At 49.2% G+C, this 18,404-nt stretch overlaps 1 protein-coding gene across 1 annotated transcript in view; it reads left to right on the top strand.

Moving 5' to 3' along the window:
* LOC149429115 (ATP-dependent DNA helicase Q4-like) overlaps nt 1–17,269 on the top strand; it is a 28,871-nt gene extending 11,602 nt beyond the window's left edge. The window contains exons 9-21 of the mRNA XM_089666713.1: nt 255–338; nt 631–819; nt 903–1,085; nt 2,308–2,491; nt 2,571–2,848; nt 4,111–4,248; nt 5,515–5,683; nt 7,746–7,875; nt 9,507–9,679; nt 10,111–10,297; nt 14,183–14,336; nt 14,991–15,099; nt 16,432–17,269. Of these exons, the coding sequence (XP_089522839.1) occupies nt 255–338; nt 631–819; nt 903–1,085; nt 2,308–2,491; nt 2,571–2,848; nt 4,111–4,248; nt 5,515–5,683; nt 7,746–7,875; nt 9,507–9,679; nt 10,111–10,297; nt 14,183–14,336; nt 14,991–15,099; nt 16,432–16,553 (2,100 nt within the window). The 3' untranslated portion in view covers nt 16,554–17,269. The remainder of the gene's footprint in view (nt 1–254; nt 339–630; nt 820–902; nt 1,086–2,307; nt 2,492–2,570; nt 2,849–4,110; nt 4,249–5,514; nt 5,684–7,745; nt 7,876–9,506; nt 9,680–10,110; nt 10,298–14,182; nt 14,337–14,990; nt 15,100–16,431) is intronic.
* The last annotated feature ends 1,135 nt before the right edge of the window (nt 17,270–18,404 follow it).

Raw genomic sequence — 18,404 nt, 5'->3', positions numbered from 1 at the left:
AAGTCTGGCGAGGTTGAGCAGAGGCGATGGGGCTTCAGGTCTGGATGGGATGAGTAGAGGCGATGGGGCTCCAGGTCTGAACGGGGTGTGTAGAGGCGATGAGACTTTAGGCCTGGACGGAGTGAATAGGGGCGATGAGGCTCCAGGCCTGGACGGGGTGAGCAGAGTGGATGGGGCTCCAGGTCTGGATTAGTAAGTACCATGCACTGATGGTTGTTGCAGTTCTTGCTAACTGTCCATTCCACCCCTTCTAGGTGTCTGGTCTTCCCTCCAAACTTAAAGCCGTGTGTATTCACTCCAACATGACAAGAAATCAGCGAGAAGCAGCTATGGAGAAGGTGAGGAGGTCTCCTATGTACCCGGTTATGTCGGGTGTCCTTCCTCCTTGTAGGGTGTCCTCTTCTGTGGAAGGCGGGAGATGAGCATTTTGGGTGGAAGGTTCCAGATCAGCTTTTTCATAATACTGTAATGATAATATAACGGGGTGCAGACCTTTTGGGGACCCCCTATGAGTTTGCTGTACCATGGTCCTGTCACGTTGTTCAGGTATACAGAACTGATTGTTATGGAACTTTTCCTCCCCATATTCTACCTCTTCCTTCCTTCCTTTAAATAATTTGGTCTTTTCAGGTGAAACAAGGCAAGGTGCACGTGCTGCTCCTTTCCCCGGAGGCTCTGGTTGGTGGGGGTCTGTCGGGATCCAGTTGTTTGCCCCCTGCTGACCAGCTCCCCCCAGTGGCCTTTGCATGTATAGATGAAGTTCACTGTGTCTCGGAGTGGTCCCACAACTTCCGGCCTTGTTACCTTCGGCTGTGTAAAGTGAGTATGACCTTCTCATTCTCTGAGATGGAAAGGAGTCCTGGAAGTCCGCAGTTGGAGCTCACACACTGCTTGTTTCTCAGGTTCTCCGGGAACGCCTCGGTGTGCGGTGTCTTCTTGGCCTTACAGCCACAGCCACCCTGGGTACCGCTCAAGATGTAGCCCGTCACCTGGAGGTGTCAGACATCGACAAGACGCCTCTGCGGCTGGCAGCTGTGCCTCCTAATCTACACCTATCTGTGTCCATGGACCAAGACCGGGACCAGGTGACACCATTGGGTTCTGTTCTTGTTGGGCTTTTTGGGGGGGCAGGAGGAATGCAATTATATGATAATGATTTCCCTTACCTTCTACCTCTCCTGCCTCACTTGACGTATCTCTACTCTCTTGACTCGCCTTGTGCCTCTGTCCTCTCCTGCCTAACCTGAGACCTCTGCTGACTCGCCTTGCTTCTCTGTCCTCTCCTGCCTAACCTGAGACCTCTGCTGACTCGCCTTGCTCCTCTGTCCTCTCCTGCCTAACCTGAGACCTCTGCTGACTCGCCTTGCTCCTCTGTCTTTTCCTGCCTAACCTGAGACCTCTGCTGGCTCGCCTTGTGCCTCTGTCCTCTCCTGCCTAACCTGGCACCTCTGCTGACTCGCCTTGTGCCTCTGTCCTCTCCTGCCTAACCTGGCACCTCTGCTGACTCGCCTTGTGCCTCTGTCCTCTCCTGCCTAACCTGAGACCTCTGCTGACTCGCCTTGTGCCTCTGTCCTCTTCTGCCTAACCTGAGACCTCTGCTGACTCGCCTTGTGCCTCTGTCCTCTCCTGCCTAACCTGAGACCTCTGCTGACTCGCCTTGTGCCTCTGTCCTCTCCTGCCTAACCTGAGACCTCTGCTGACTCGCCTTGTGCCTCTGTCCTCTCCTGCCTAACCTGAGACCTCTGCTGACTCGCCTTGTGCCTCTGTCCTCTCCTGCCTGACCTGAGACCTCTGCTGACTCCTCTTGTGCCTCTGTCCTCTCCTGCCTAACCTGACACCTCTGCTGACTCGCCTTGTGCCTCTGTCCTCTCCTGCCTAACCTGAGACCTCTGCTGACTCGCCTTGTGCCTCTGTCCTCTCCTGCCTGACCTGGCACCTCTGCTGACTCGCCTTGTGCCTCTGTCCTCTCCTGCCTAACCTGAGACCTCTGCTGACTCGCCTTGTGCCTCTGTCCTCTCCTGCCTAACCTGAGACCTCTGCTGACTCGCCTTGTGCCTCTGTCCTCTCCTGCCTAACCTGAGACCTCTGCTGACTCGCCTTGTGCCTCTGTCCTCTCCTGCCTGACCTGGCACCTCTGCTGACTCGCCTTGTGCCTCTGTCCTCACCTGCCTGTTCCCCCTCTACTGCCTGTCCCCTCTCCTGCCTGTCCCCTCTCCTGCCTGTTCCCCCTCTCCTGCCTGTCCCCTCTCTCCTGCCTGTCCCCTCTCCTGCCTGTTCCCCTCACCTGCCATACATTTTTTATTTCAGGCACTTGTTACGCTTCTAAAAGGTGAACGTTTTGGTTGTCTGGATTCTGTCATCATCTATTGCACACGAAGGGAGGAGACACAGCGCTTGGCCGCGTTGCTTCGAACGTGCCTGCAGGGGGTGATGGTGAATCGCCCAGCAGAGGAGAATGTGTCAGTGGAGAGTGACAAGAAGAAAGCACAGGGTAGGAATAAGATGATTTCCGGTCACTATCATGAATATCAGGAAATCTAATATAGACATGATCATTTCTTCTCCTGCAGCAAGAAAGAAGATTCGCCGCCCACTGAAGTGGATGGCGGATTCATACCATGCAGGGTTGTCGGCTGCTGAGCGCAGGAGGGTACAGAACAACTTCATGAGTGGTCAGCTTCGAATCGTCGTGGCTACTGTGGCGTTCGGGATGGGTCTGGATAAATCTGACGTTCGAGGGATCATCCATTACAATATGCCTAAAAACTTTGAGAGCTACGTCCAGGAGATTGGCAGAGCTGGGCGAGATGGCAAGGATGCCCACTGTCACCTCTTCCTAGACCCCAATGTAAGTCTTCTAATACAAAGCACATGGACTCATTTCCTGTTGGGCCTTATTCACATTACAGACATTCCTGACTCTTTGCTGTTATTTCCAGCACTGACCAAAGGTTATGATCAGAGAATTCAGTCTTCAGAATGGGTGGAAGTCCACCAGATATTACATTGTAGTGCAGGACTGGAGAAGTCCATTGTCTTCAGAAGGGTTGGAGGTCCATCAGCATATTGTAGTGGAGGACTGGAGAAGTCCTTGTCTTCAGAAGGGATGGAGGTCCATCAGATAGCCTATTGTAGCGAAGGGCCGGAGAAGTCATTGCTTTCAGAAGGCTTTGGGGTTCATCAGATAGCACGTTGTAGGCAGTACCGGAGAAGCGAGGGCCGGAGAAGTCCTTGTCTTCACAAGGGTTGGAGGTCCATCAGATAGTATATTGTAGTGGAGGACTGGAGAAGTCCTTGTCTTCAGAAGGGTTGGAGGTCCATCAGATAGCCTATTGTAGCGAAGGGCCAGAGTCATTATTTTCAGAAGGGTTGGAGGTCCATCAGCCTATTGTAGCGAAGGGCCGGAGTCATTATTTTCAGAAGGGTTGGAGGTCCATCAGCCTATTGTAGCGAGGGCCGGAGAAGTCATTGTTTTCAGAAGGGTTGGAGGTCCATCAGATAGCCTATTGTAGCGAAGGGCCGGAGTCATCATTTTCAGAAGGGTTGGAGGTCCATCAGCCTATTGTAGCGAGGGCCGGAGAAGTCATTGTTTTCAGAAGGGTTGGAGGTCCATCAGCCTATTGTAGCGAGGGCCGGAGAAGTCATTGTCTTCAGAAGGGTTGGAGGTCCATCAGATAGCCTATTGTAGCGAGGGCCGGAAAAGTCATTGTCTTCAGAAGGGTTGGAGGTCCATCAGATAGCCTATTGTAGTGAGGGCCAGAGAAGTCATTGTCTTCAGAAGGGTTGGTGGTCCGTCAGATAGCACGTTGTAGCGAAGGGCCGGAGAAGTCATTGTTTTCAGAAGGGTTGGAGGTCCATCAAATATCACATTGTCGCAGGGGACTGACTGGGGTGGCGGTTTCTGGGGCTCACCAGGGTCAGTAGCTAATGGAGGTTTTGTGGGTTATCGTGCAAAATGTAAGGGTCTGACAAGCCGCAGAACTGAACTATTTCCTGTCCTGTTACTTCTGATACCTTTCTATAAGGCTCAAGGATTACACCTGACTGGTTGCTGTGACAGCTTGTGCTTCTAATCCTTGGCCATTCTGAATCAGTCCTGGGGTTTTTTAGTCGCAGGATTTGGATGAGCTGCGCAGACATGTGTACGCCGATTCTGTGGACTACATTACGGTGAAGAAACTGGTCCAGAGAGTCTTTCCTACGTGCAAGTGTCGTGACATCCAGAACAAGCGTGAGGCCCTAAGGAGGGTGAGATCTGACTAACATGTTTCTCTCCTATCTGCTGCATTCACCTTTATTCTATGAAACCCAATATAATGTTCCATTTATAGATCACCTGGTGGCAGCAGATCTGTAAGAGAGGGACAGTGTGACTATAATGGTCTGTTTACAGATCACCACCCTGGTGGCAGCAGATCTGTAAGAGAGGGACAGTGTGACTATAATGGTCTGTTTACAGATCACCACCCTGGTGGCAGCAGACCTGTAAGAGAGGGACAGTGTGACTATAATGGTCTGTTTACAGATCACCACCCTGGTGGCAGCAGACCTGTAGGAGAGGGACAGTGTGACTACAATGGTCTGTTTACAGATCACCACCCTGGTGGCAGCAGACCTGTAGGAGAGGGACAGTGTGACTATAATGGTCTGTTTACAGATCACCACCCTGGTGGCAGCAGACCTGTAGGAGAGGGACAGTGTGACTATAATGGTCTGTTTACAGATCACCACCCTGGTGGCAGCAGACCTGTAGGAGAGGGACAGTGTGACTACAATGGTCTGTTTACAGATCACCACCCTGGTGGCAGCAGACCTGTAGGAGAGGGACAGTGTGACTACAATGGTCTGTTTACAGATCACCACCCTGGTGGCAGCAGACCTGTAAGAGAGGGACAGTGTGACTATAATGGTCTGTTTACAGATCACCACCCTGGTGGCAGCAGACCTGTAGGAGAGGGACAGTGTGACTACAATGGTCTGTTTACAGATCACCACCTTGGTGGCAGCAGACCTGTAGGAGAGGGACAGTGTGACTATAATGGTCTGTTTACAGATCACCACCCTGGTGGCAGCAGACCTGTAGGAGAGGGACAGTGTGACTACAATGGTCTGTTTACAGATCACCACCCTGGTGGCAGCAGACCTGTAGGAGAGGGACAGTGTGACTACAATGGTCTATTTACAGATCACCACCCTGGTGGCAGCAGACCTGTAGGAGAGGGACAGTGTGACTATAATGGTCTGTTTACAGATCACCACCCTGGTGGCAGCAGACCTGTAGGAGAGGGACAGTATGACTGTTATATTTCCTTTGTTCTATTGGCAGCAGTAAAAGCCATATTGGGTGACCCTGTGAGGCTCGTGTTGACAGAAGTACAAGTATATATATGTGTGTAATACTGGAATCTTCTGTTCATTTCCAGATACATTCCAGTACAACATCTAGTCCCTTGTATGGTATCTTCATCTCCATAACTGGTGTCTCCTATTTCCTCCCAATCTTTTGGCCTGCAGGGCTGTGAGCTGGATGATGATGAAATGTTGGATTTCCTGGCACAGTGTGATGGTGAGGAAGAGGCCAGACCTCCATCTATGGACAAAGCGGTGGAGCGGACGTGCCATAGACATGAGCGTGTTCTTCCTATAGAGGAGACCGTGCAGGCGCTGGACGTCCGGGAGGAAGGTAACTCCTGACAGCGTCTGTAGTTGTATTGTTCTCCCAAGTTTATTACCAGCAAATTAAACTGCTTAGAAATGAAATGGTGCAACCACTGATGTGTGAAGCCCAAAGATTCACCGTCCATCACATGTCAGAGAATCCGGCTTTCTGCAGAAACTGCCACCGTCTCTGAGACTGGAAAATCTGCACTGTAACTGGTGTCTGCGAACCGGAGATACTGGACCGCATTTTACAAACCCGCCCACACAATGGAGCAAATATACAGTATATGACCCGATCTTACCGTAGGATACCTATTGGCCTCTATCCATCAATAATTGTATCCTCATACTCCTGATATTGGGTCTAGATCCCCTCAATAATTGTATCCTCATACTCCTGATATTGGGTCTAGATCTCATCAATAATTGTACCCTCATACTCCTGATATTGGATCTAGATCCCCTCAATAATTGTATCCTCATACTCCTGATATTGGGTCTAGATCCCCTCAATAATTGTACCCTCATACTCCTGATATTGGATCTAGATCCCCTCAATAATTGTATCCTCATACTCCTGATATTGGGTCTAGATCCCCTCAATAATTGTATCCTCATACTCCTGGTATTGGGTCTAGATCCCATCAATAATTGTACCCTCATACTCCTGATATTGGATCTAGATCCCATCAATAATTGTATCCTCATACTCCTGATATTGGGTCTAGATCCCCTCAATAATTGTATCCTCATACTCCTGATATTGGATCTAGATCACATCAATAATTGTATCCTCATACTCCTGATATTGGGTCTAGATCCCATCAATAATTGTACCCTCATACTCCTGATATTGGGTCTAGATCTCATCAATAATTGTATCCTCATACTCCTGGTATTGGGTCTAGATCCCATCAATAATTGTACCCTCATACTCCTGATATTGGATCTAGATCCCATCAATAATTGTATCCTCATACTCCTGATATTGGGTCTAGATCCCATCAATAATTGTACCCTCATACTCCTGATATTGGATCTAGATCCCATCAATAATTGTACCCTCATACTCCTGATATTGGGTCTAGATCCCCTCAATAATTGTATCCTCATACTCCTGATATTGGGTTTAGATCCCCTCAATAATTGTATCCTCATACTCCTGATATTGGATCTAGATCCCCTCAATAATTGTATCCTCATACTCCTGATATTGGATCTAGATCACATCAATAATTGTACCCTCATACTCCTGATATTGGGTCTAGATCCCCTCAATAATTGTATCCTCATACTCCTGATATTGGATCTAGATCCCCTCAATAATTGTATCCTCATACTCCTGATATTGAGTCTAGATCCCATCAATAATTGTACCCTCATACTCCTGATATTGGGTCTAGATCTCATCAATAATTGTATCCTCATACTCCTGATATTGGATCTAGATCCCCTCAATAATTGTACCCTCATACTCCTGATATTGGGTCTAGATCTCATCAATAATTGTATCCTCATACTCCTGATATTGGGTCTAGATCCCATCAATAATTGTACCCTCATAATCCTGATTTTGGGTCTAGATCTCATCAATAATTGTATCCTCATACTCCTGATATTGGGTCTAGATCCCCTCAATAATTGTACCCTCATACTCCTGATATTGGGTCTAGATCCCATCAATAATTGTATCCTCATACTCCTGATATTGGGTCTAGATCCCCTCAATAATTGTACCCTCATAATCCTGATTTTGGGTCTAGATCTCATCAATAATTGTATCCTCATAATCCTGATATTGGGTCTAGATCCCCTCAATAATTGTATCATATTCTGGATATTGGGTCTAGATCCCCTCAATAATTGTATCATATTCTGGATATTGGGTCTAGATCCAATGAATAATTGTATCATATTCTGGATATTGGGTCTAGATCCAATGAATAATTGTATCATATTCTGGATATTGGGTCTAGATCCGATCAATATTGGTTCCCTCAGTTGGGTGTATTTGTCTGATATCAGTGGTCAGGGTCAGTCATATTTTAGCCAATCATTTTCCTGCCTTCTTTGTCATTCTTCAGGTATTGAGACTCTTCTTTGCTATCTGGAACTCCATTCTTCTCATTGGTTGGAGCTCCTGCACCCCACCTTATCGGTCTGTCGTGTCACTTGCTACAGTGGTCCTCGGCAGTTGCGTGGCATCGCGCACAGGTAGAGTTGTGTCCTCCAATGAAGGAATGGGGGAGGGGGGCCACGGGGGAAGGGAGTCACTTGTAATTAGAATCTCCAGTGCCCCTTGGATTGAAATGTAACCTGTATATGTCTTCTATATGTGTATGTAGTATGATCCCTCTGTGTCTGTATAGGTGAATGTATATGTCTTCTCCTATGTGTATGTAGTATGAACCCTCTGTGCCTGTGTACCGTAGGTGAATGTATATGTCTTCTCCTATGTGTATGTAGTATGAACCCTCTGTGTCTGTGTACAATAGGTGAATGTATATGTCTTCTCCTATGTGTGTATGTAGTATGATCCCTCTGTGTGCAGGTGAATGTATATGTCTCCTCCTATGTGTATGTAGTATGAACCCTCTGTGTCTGTATAGGTGAATGTACATGTCTTCTCCTATGTGTGTATGTAGTATGAACCCTCTGTGTCTGTGTACGCTAGGTGAATGTATATGTCTTCTCCTATGTGTATGTAGTATGAACCCTCTGTGTCTGTGTACCGTAGGTGAATGTATATGTCTTCTCCTATGTGTATGTAGTATGAACCCCCTGTGTCTGTGTACGCTAGGTGAATGTATATGTCTTCTCCTATGTGTGTATGTAGTATGAACCCTCTGTGTCTGTGTACGCTAGGTGAATGTATATGTCTTCTCCTATGTGTGTATGTAGTATGAACCCTCTGTGTCTGTGTACGCTAGGTGAATGTATATGTCTTCTCCTATGTGTGTGTGTGTAGTATGAACCCTCTGTGTCTGTGTACCGTAGGTGAATGTATATGTCTTCTCCTATGTGTATGTAGTATGATCCCTCTGTGTGTAGGTGAATGTATATGTCTTCTCCTATGTGTGTATGTAGTATGAACCCTCTGTGTCTGTGTACGCTAGGTGAATGTATATGTCTTCTCCTATGTGTGTATGTAGTATGAACCCTCTGTGTCTGTGTACCGTAGGTGAATGTATATGTCTTCTCCTATGTGTGTATGTAGTATGAACCCTCTGTGTCTGTGTACCGTAGGTGAATGTATATGTCTTCTCCTATGTGTATGTAGTATGATCCCTCTGTGTGTAGGTCAATGTATATGTCTTCTCCTATGTGTATGTAGTATGATCCCTCTGTGTGTAGGTGAATGTATATGTCTTCTCCTATGTGTGTATGTAGTATGAACCCTCTGTGTCTGTACAGTAGGTGAATGTATATGTCTTCTCCTATGTGTATGTAGTATGATCCCTCTGTGTGTAGGTGAATGTATATGTCTTCTCCTATGTGTGTATGTAGTATGAACCCTCTGTGTCTGTACAGTAGGTGAATGTATATGTCTTCTCCTATGTGTATGTAGTATGATCCCTCTGTGTGTAGGTGAATGTATATGTCTTCTCCTATGTGTGTATGTAGTATGAACCCTCTGTGTCTGTACAGTAGGTGAATGTATATGTCTTCTCCTATGTGTATGTAGTATGATCCCTCTGTGTGTAGGTGAATGTATATGTCTTCTCCTATGTGTATGTAGTATGATCCCTCTGTGTGTAGGTGAATGTATATGTCTTCTCCTATGTGTATGTAGTATGAACCCTCTGTGTCTGTACAGTAGGTGAATGTATATGTCTTCTCCTCAGCTGCCCCCCTGTAGCTGTGGCTCTGGCTCGGGAACGACTGTCGGGTGTTGATCACACACACACCAGTTCTGTGGAGTTCAATGTGGTGGAGGTGGCGGACTTCATGGGCTGGGAAGTCATTCTAGTGAAGAGAGGTCTCCGGAACCTGCAATGGAACTCTTCTTCCTCCGGAGGTAATGTGTAGCAGCGGGCCGATGCAGGAAGCCCATTTTCTGATGTTGTGTTTTGGCAGGCAGCAGGAGGTCTGGTGGAGGGTCACTTTCATTGGGACTCCTCTATAAAAAGTCAAACTTGTGAGAGGGAGTCACTCTTTTGTCTTTTTAGTGTCTCAGAAATTGCTTTCTATGGGAGGGAAAATTCAAATTTCGAGTTGTCACTAGAAGAGGAAATCTTTTGATGGGGAAATTTGTTTTGGTGGCATCTAAGAGGGCTTTTCGCTCACTTTCCATGGTGGTGATTTTTCCTTCTTTTCCCCTTTATTGGGACATGTCCCGGTAATTTTATACTTTTTATTAGAAGCTCTGAGATAGTTTTTTGTCCAAGCGATGCATGTGATGGGTCATGTGACTGGTGTATAATGCAGCAATCTTTGCTCTGTGTTTAGGTTTCCGGGGTACAGGCCGCAGCGGTGTCCTGGTTGAGTTCAGCGCGCTGTCCTTTCACTTCCGTTCTTACGGAGATCTGACAGATGAGGAATTGGAGGATGTCTGTGATTTTCTCCATCACAAAGTTTCTTCACGAGAGGCGACGGCTCTGAGACAACTGAAGTCTTGTTACCGGGTGTTCCAGAGGTATGTGGTCCGTTGTGTCCCAGGTTTATGTTGTACTTGTTAGACGATATCTGAGCAGGAAACGGTCACATGATGAAAGCAGCAGATGGAGTCGCCTCACTCACCAAGCCTGATGAAGCCGTCAGATTGTACCTTTCCATGGTCCAGGTCTTCATCTCCATCTCCTTATTATAGACAATGACTATACTGGAAACAGGGAGACAGGGACAGGGCACTGGAGGAAGAACTGCTGGTTCTCCATTGCACCAATCTGAGCACAAGTCTGCTCTCAGATCCACAGATAAAACCCATTCCAGTAGCTTGCTATGGACATTGGCCATTTTCCCTATAGTGCAGATGTAATACATCGGGCTCCTTTATGTTGTCGAATTGTTTCTGGACCTCTGAGTGCCCAGTCTGTGAGCGATGTCTGACTACAAGGCTGTGGTGGGGCCACACTGAGGAATGTGGCTCACTTCCCTTGTGGAAAGGCGGCCCCATCTCCCAGTGGCCATACAGGATCTCAGATCCACCTGGGGGGGGGCTATGGCTGATCTGTGGATCTTGGTTGGGTTCAGTGGCTGCAATGTTCCCACAGAACTCGGATAACGGGACCTATTTCTATGGTGATTCCAGTATGTTTGTTTTAGAGTTTTCTTGGGTAACATTCAGTGTTCTGTATAGTCAGCCGTGAGGAATTTGCTGGTTTAGCACTTTGTGTCTCTTCTCTTATAGAGATTTTCTCTTCTTTCTGACGTTTCTTTCTCATCCATTGAGGGACACGGGTAGTAATAAACTCTCCGGTTATACTGCTGCCTACAGGGGGATTGGACACTATAGGCCAGCCCAGGAAAAAATCCCTCTTCTGGGTTCTATTAGGCTGAATGTAATTTCAGATCTGAAGTGTTCAGGATTGAACTTTTGATTTTTTTTCTTCTTCTAGCATGACTCTTCTCCAACAGTTGGTGGTTTTCCTTACTGACTCTCAGCTATCCAGCACAGCCGTCCTCAGTCTGGTTTCTGGATAGCATAACGTTTGCTCCCCCACTGGACTGGATGATTTGTAGGGTGAGTCTGGAAGTGACCCTCAGGCACGGAGTTCCATGTGGTGCGCTTCTCAGACTGGACCTGGTTAGGTTAGGTTAGTTACAGAGCACTTTGTCTCTGTATTGGTCCTGGATCTGAACCTTAACCCTCTAGTCCTGGCTCCGAACCCTAACTCTGGGCCAAGCACCATGAACTTCCCTCATTGTTCTTTCCCACTGACATTGCCAGGGAAGAGGTCTGGTTCTGAACCCTCTGGTCCAGGCTCCGAACCTTAATTCTGGGCCAAGCACCATGAACATCCCTCATTGTTCTTTCCAACTGACATTGCCAGGGAAGAGGTCTGGTTCTGAACCCTCTGATCCTGGCCCCGAACCATAACTCTGGGCCAAGCACCAGGAACCTCCCTCATTGTTATTTCTCACTGACATTGCCAGGGAAGAGGTCTGGTTCTGAACCCTCTGGTCCAGGCTCCGAACCCTAACTCTGGGCCAAGCACCATGAACTTCCCTCATTGTTCTTTCCCACTGACATTGCCAGGGAAGAGGTCTGGTTCTGAACCCTCTGGTCCTGGCTGCAAACCCTAACTCTGGGCCAAGCACCAGGAACCTCCCTCATTGTTATTTCTCACTGACATTGCCAGGGAAGAGGTCTGGATCTGAACCCTCTGATCCTGGCCCCAAACCATAACTCTGGGCCAAGCACCAGGAACCTCCCTCATTGTTATTTCTCACTGACATTGCCAGGGAAGAGGTCTGGATCTGAACCCTCTGATCCTGGCCCCGAACCATAACTCTGGGCCAAGCACCATGAACTTCCCTCATTGTTATTTCCCACTGACATTGCCAGGGAAGAGGTCTAGATCTGAACCCTCTGATCCTGGCCCCGAACCATAACTCTGGGCCAAGCACCAGGAACCTCCCTCATTGTTATTTCTCACTGACATTGCCAGGGAAGAGGTCTGGATCTGAACCCTCTGATCCTGGCCCCGAACCATAACTCTGGGCCAAGCACCAGGAATCTCCCTCATTGTTATTTCTCACTGACATTGCCAGGGAAGAGGTCCATGCTTTGGGCCAGAGTGCTAACATCATTCTGCTGACTGGAGTATTGTGCACACCCCACTGCTGCTTCTGCTACAAAGAGCCACATGGAACTTCCATCCGTTCCTGCATCCAGCCTGCTATGATTTTAGTCCCTTTTGGCTGCCTTAGCCCTCTGGTCACAAATCGTTCACCAGCTACCAGCTGTCCAGATTTTATGAGTTCTGGAGGCCTTTCCTGTTACCCTGGATCTTGATAGCGGGCATTCCAGTGATCCTTATTGCTCCAGATTGGCCCATGCGGATGCGGTACTCTGACCTGATATAACTTCTTGCAGATGCAGTTTAGGGTTCTACCAGAAAATCTAGATCTGCTGTTCAAAGACTGATTTGCCATCCTGCTTCTTGATTGCCGGCTTTAATGACATAGCTGTTTGAATCCCAATTTCTAAGGGATAGGAAGTCTGTGGTGCCTGTGAAGTTTGAGGCTAGTTACATTCACACCAAATAAAATACGCCTTCCTCAGCAGATGAAAGACTTTGGGGAAAGTGGGCTAAGGGCTCCCCCCTTCCCATAGGATTTTTTCTGTACTACAGAACCTCTTTTCTCCAATTGGGACTGGACTAATGTTTGACTCTTAGCAGAATCTAGGGCCAGATCTCGGCACTTTCCAATCTGCTCCGAAGAGCATTGGTTCTCCATATTCTGATTACCACCATTAGTGTGTGGAGTGGGGGGGGGTTAACCCATGTCCTTCCCCCAATCCAGCCCCAATAACTCCTATTTTAATTTGGTTCTTTGGCACTTCAGAAGGCCCTGTGTGATTCTATGAGAGGCCTTTCCCTCTGCTCTGACCCACAAGGTTGTCCTTGTGGTCATCCTGGTGTAGGAGAGTGTCTGATCCAGCAGATTCATCCTACACAAAAACACTTTTGGTCTTGGACAAGGTGGTTGTGAGACTCAGGGCTTCCTTTCTTCCCAAGATGATCTCCATTTTCCACCTTAATCAAGACATTGTTCCTCTGTCTGGTTCAGTTCCCCGAAAATAAACTTCCCTCCATTTTTTTGAAGAGGTCCAGGCTGTGAAGATTTATCTTTGAACCATTGCTTCTTGCTGGAGGACTGGTTACATTTTTGTCACCCTATATGAGCCCCGCAGGGGTGACCTGGTTTCTCATTGAAACCTTCTCTAGGTGGCTCTGACATACCATCCTTCCGGGTTCCCCTTTTCCAGGCTCACTTCATTAGAGCTCCATTAGCACCTCTTGGGAGTTTCGGCATCAGGCCCCCATTTTCCAGGTTTGCAAGGCAGCCGGCTGGTCTTCTGTTCTCAGTTATATTTGGTGGATGTTTCTTCCTCGTCTGATTTTAGATCTGTAGGTTCCTTCAGGTGACTGCAGGCTGTCCCCAGTTTAACCTGTTAATTGCTGTCCCCTGCCCCCCCCCCTCCCCCTTCATGTGGACTACTTTTTGACATCCTGAAGGTTTCAGACTTCCTACGTCCCTCCAAGTACGAAGAAAGGAAATGTGATTTTTTTTTTTTCTTGGTGTCCATCAAGGGATGCGGGTTCCACTAATTTGTTTCTGATCATGTTCTTGGTACTGCTTTGCTACAAAACTGAAGCATGCTGGGAGTGGGAGGGGTTAGTAGGAGGGGCTGACCTAATGTTTCCCAGTATCCAATCCTCCTGTAGGTAGCAGTATAGCCCAAAGATGTAAGACTTCCGTGTTCCCACAATGAGCTCCATGATGACTTTCCGTGTTGATTGCGGACCGCCTCTTCTGTGACGTGTTCCTTCCATGTTGTCCTTTGATTCAGTGTGACGTACAGGAGCAGCGCGGCCTGCGCAGAGCAAGTCAATCTGGAGCGCAGCGCTCAGCTGAAGGCTCATATCCTGGAGTACTTTGAGGGGAGAAATCCTCTGAATGATGAAGGACGGGAGAATGCCGAGGAAGAGCTGAGCAAAGAGAAGGTAACCTCCATGTGGTCACCATGATGAGATATCTGGGTTCAGGAGACTTCCCCTCCCCCATCTCTGATCACATTCCACACCAACTTCTCAACGTTACGAGTTCCATCCAGAGAAGAATAGCTGACCCTCGGGGCCCACATCAAACCCTGGACCAGTTCTAGAGGTTGTATGAACAGTCAGTCTTACTGCCTAAAGCTGGGTGCACAGACCTGGGGGGCCGCAGACTGGTGCAGACCTGGGGACCGCAGACCTGGGGAGCCGCAGACCGGGGGGTCCACACACTGGTGCAGGTTGAGGGGGGGGATACACACTGGCGCAGGTTGGAGGGGGGAATACACACTGGCGCAGACCCGGGGGGGGGGGGGATACACACTGGCAGAGACCTGGGGACCGCACATTGGCGCACACTCGGGCCACACACTGGGGGCAGAATGAAGATATTGTAACATGATATACAGCTGTGATAAAGGAATCTTCTGCTGTGGCCCCAGCCAGCTCCTGTCGGAATACCCAATCTGATTGGATGCAGGCGCCCTTCTGCTGACAATTTTCCAGTCCTCGCCGCACTCCTACGTCTCCAGCTGTAATCGGGATTTCTCTCTGACTTCCATCTCATTATTCGGGTTATTTTCTTCATCGCCTTTCTCTCTGCAGGCCGAAGATTGGTTGGCTCAGCTGTCTTGTGACGTTCGCCTTTTCCTCTCCATTCACCAAGATGAGCGTTTCTCTGGACGAAATCTTGCCCGGATTTTTCATGGGATCGGTATGTAAGATTTTGGTTTTGCAACAGAACCATCCCCAGACTGCACTGAGTACTTCCGTTAGACTCCCGTTTCCCCGTCCGAACACCGACCACCGACACCACCGACACCACCGACACCACTGACACCACCGACACCACTGACACCACCGACACCACTGACACCACCGACACCACTGACACCACCGACACCACTGACACCACCGACACCACTGACACCACCGACACCACAGACACCACTGACACCACTGACACCACTGACACCACCGACCACAGACACCACCGACCACAGACACCACCGACACCAGACACCACCGCTGACCATACAAGACCAGACGACACCAGTCTTGAAGTAAACCAGGAAAAAGACTACTTTATATAAACACAGATACAAGATATATACATTCAAGGGAACAACCCCCCTCCCTGCATAATGACACAGGGTGGGGCAACCCCCCCCTCCCTGCATAATGACACAGGGCGGGTCAACCCCCCCTCCCTGCATAATGACACAGGGCGGGGCAACCCCCCTTCCCTGCATAATGACACAGGGCGGGGCAAACCACATCTAGCAGCCAGAGACACATCAGCAGACACCCCCCACCAAGCCAATACACAAACACATACATCCCATAATAGTTTGCTCCCAAGCAAGACACACAATAGAACAATGGGATGTACTACATGGCAGTAAACAATCCACAACCCCCCCCCCCCCCCCCACCTATACATGTCTACACAATATCAGGGCATATCACCCTGCACTCCTAACAGGCACAGGGTGACTTACACATAAGAGGGACATGGGGAGCTGAGACAGGGGTCTCCCCACCTCTCCAAAGTGAGCTGTGTTCCATGGGCCCCCCACCCAAAGTGAGCTGTGTTCCATGGGCCCCCCACCCAAAGTGAGCTGTGTTCCATGGGCCCCCCACCCAAAGTGAGCTGTGTTCCATGGGCCCCCCACCCAAAGTGAGCTGTGTTCCATGGGCCCCCCACCCAAAGTCACTCCCGTCACAATAGCCTATAGTCCATACTCCACAGTGCAGAGACCATAGTCCCATAGTCTGTATCCCCATAGTCCATCTCAGGAGTGCGCAGTAGAGGGGTCTACATTCCTACATACAGGGGACAATGGAGAAGGAACCCAATTAGTACACACTGTACATGAGCTGCTGGTCAGATAATTGGCAGCTTTCCTGGAGGTCCAACCCCCCCAAAGTCACTCCAATGAGCTATTCCTGAGGCAGATATAAAAGGGGATGCCTGACTCCGCATCCTGGAGGAGGGGATTGTGGGGGATCCCACTTCCTAACATGCGGTTTGTTTGCTCCACAGGAAGTCCATGTTACCCAGCACAGGTCTATGGGCGGGATCGGCGCTTCTGGCGGAAATACCTCCACTTGGACTTTACCAAAGTCATGCAGATCTGTAAAGAGGAAATCATCCGTCTGCGCTGAGAAGCAGAGATCAGTGGGCGGGGCCTCAATGTGACGGAACACGGCTGTACCCAATGTGACGGAACACGGCTGTACCCAATGTGACGGAACACGGCTGTACCCAATGTGACGGAACACGGCTGTACCCAATGTGACGAAACACGGCTGTACCCAGTGTGACGGAACACGGCTGTACCCAATGTGACGGAACACGGCTGTACCCAATGTGACGGAACACGGCTGTACCCAGTGTGACGGAACACGGCTGTACCCAATGTGACGGAACACGGCTGTACCCAATGTGACGAAACCCGGCTGTACCCAGTGTGACGGAACCCGGCTGTACCCAGTGTGACGGAACACGGCTGTACCCAGTGTGACGGAACACGGCTGTACCCAATGTGACGGAACACGGCTGTACCCAATGTGACGGAACACTGCTGTACCCAGTGTGACGGAACCCGGCTGTACCCAGTGTGACGGAACCCGGCTGTACCCAGTGTGACGGAACACGGCTGTACCCAGTGTGACGGAACACGGCTGTACCCAGTGTGACGAAACACGGCTGTACCCAGTGTGACGGAACACGGCTGTACCCAGTGTGACGGAACACGGCTGTACCCAATGTGACGGAACACGGCTGTACCCAGTGTGACGGAACACGGCTGTACCCAATGTGACGGAACACGGCTGTATATTTGTAAAATTCGTATTTAATAAAATAAACTTTATTAGAAGCCTGTGAATTGTTGTGATTGGCCCAGCACGGGGTAGAAGTGATTTTACCCCGGGGGGGGGGGGGGGCAGGTCAGCAGGGAATTATGTGAAGGACGATGCCCCAACCCCCGATTATTAACACAGGAGAGCAGATTCCAATGATGGTGGGTGTCACCTGCTTTGTGATTGGACCCACCTGATCCTATGAGATCCAATCATATTGTAGGCGCAGCAGATCAGAAGCAGCATTTTCCATTTGTACAGTCTGAGCTGTGGAAGAGGCCACGTTCTACGACACCCCGTACACAAGTGGACCCGTCCCTCCAGATACCTCCTGTTGTAATGGAAGAGGCCACGTTCTACAACACCCCGTACACAAGTGGACCCGTCCCTCCAGATACCTCCTGTTGTAATGGAAGAGGCCACGTTCTACGACACCCCGTACACAAGTGGACCTGTCCCTCCAGATACCTCCTGTTGTAATGGAAGAGGCCACGTTCTACGACACCCCGTACACAAGTGGACCTGTCCCTCCAGATACCTCCTGTTGTTGCAATGGAAGAGGCCCCGTACACAAGTGGACCTGTGCCTCCAGATATCTCCTGTTGTAATGGAAGAGGCCACCTTCTATGACACCCCGTACACAAGTGGACCTGTCCCTCTAGATACCTCCTTGTTGTAATGGAAGAGGCCACGTTCTACGACACCCCATACACAAGTAGACCTGTCCCTCCAGATACCTCCTGTTGTTGTAATGGAAAAGGCCACGTTCTACAATGCCCCCTACACAAGTGGACTTGTCCCTCTAGATACCTCCTGTTGTAATGGAAGAGGCCACGTTCTACGACGCCCCGTACACAAGTGGACCTGTCCCTCCAGATACCTCCTGTTGTAATGGAAGAGGCCACGTTCTACGACACCACGTACACAAGTGGACCTGTCCCTTCAAATACCTCCTGTTGTATTGGAAGAGGCCACGTTCTACGACGCCCCGTACACAAGTGGACTTGTCCCTCTAGATACCTCCTGTTGTTGTAGTGAAAGAGGCCGCGTTCTATGACACCCCGTACACAAGTGGACCTGTCCCTCCAGATACCTCCTGTTGCAATGGAAGAGGCCACGTTCTATGACACCCCGTACACAAGTGAACCTGTC

Source organism: Staurois parvus, unplaced genomic scaffold (assembly GCF_062004578.1).
Source record: "Staurois parvus isolate SC_StPar_1 unplaced genomic scaffold, SC_StPar_1.0 ptg002794l, whole genome shotgun sequence".
NCBI lineage: Eukaryota > Metazoa > Chordata > Amphibia > Anura > Ranidae > Staurois > Staurois parvus.
This window is presented reverse-complemented; position numbering and strand designations above follow the sequence as displayed.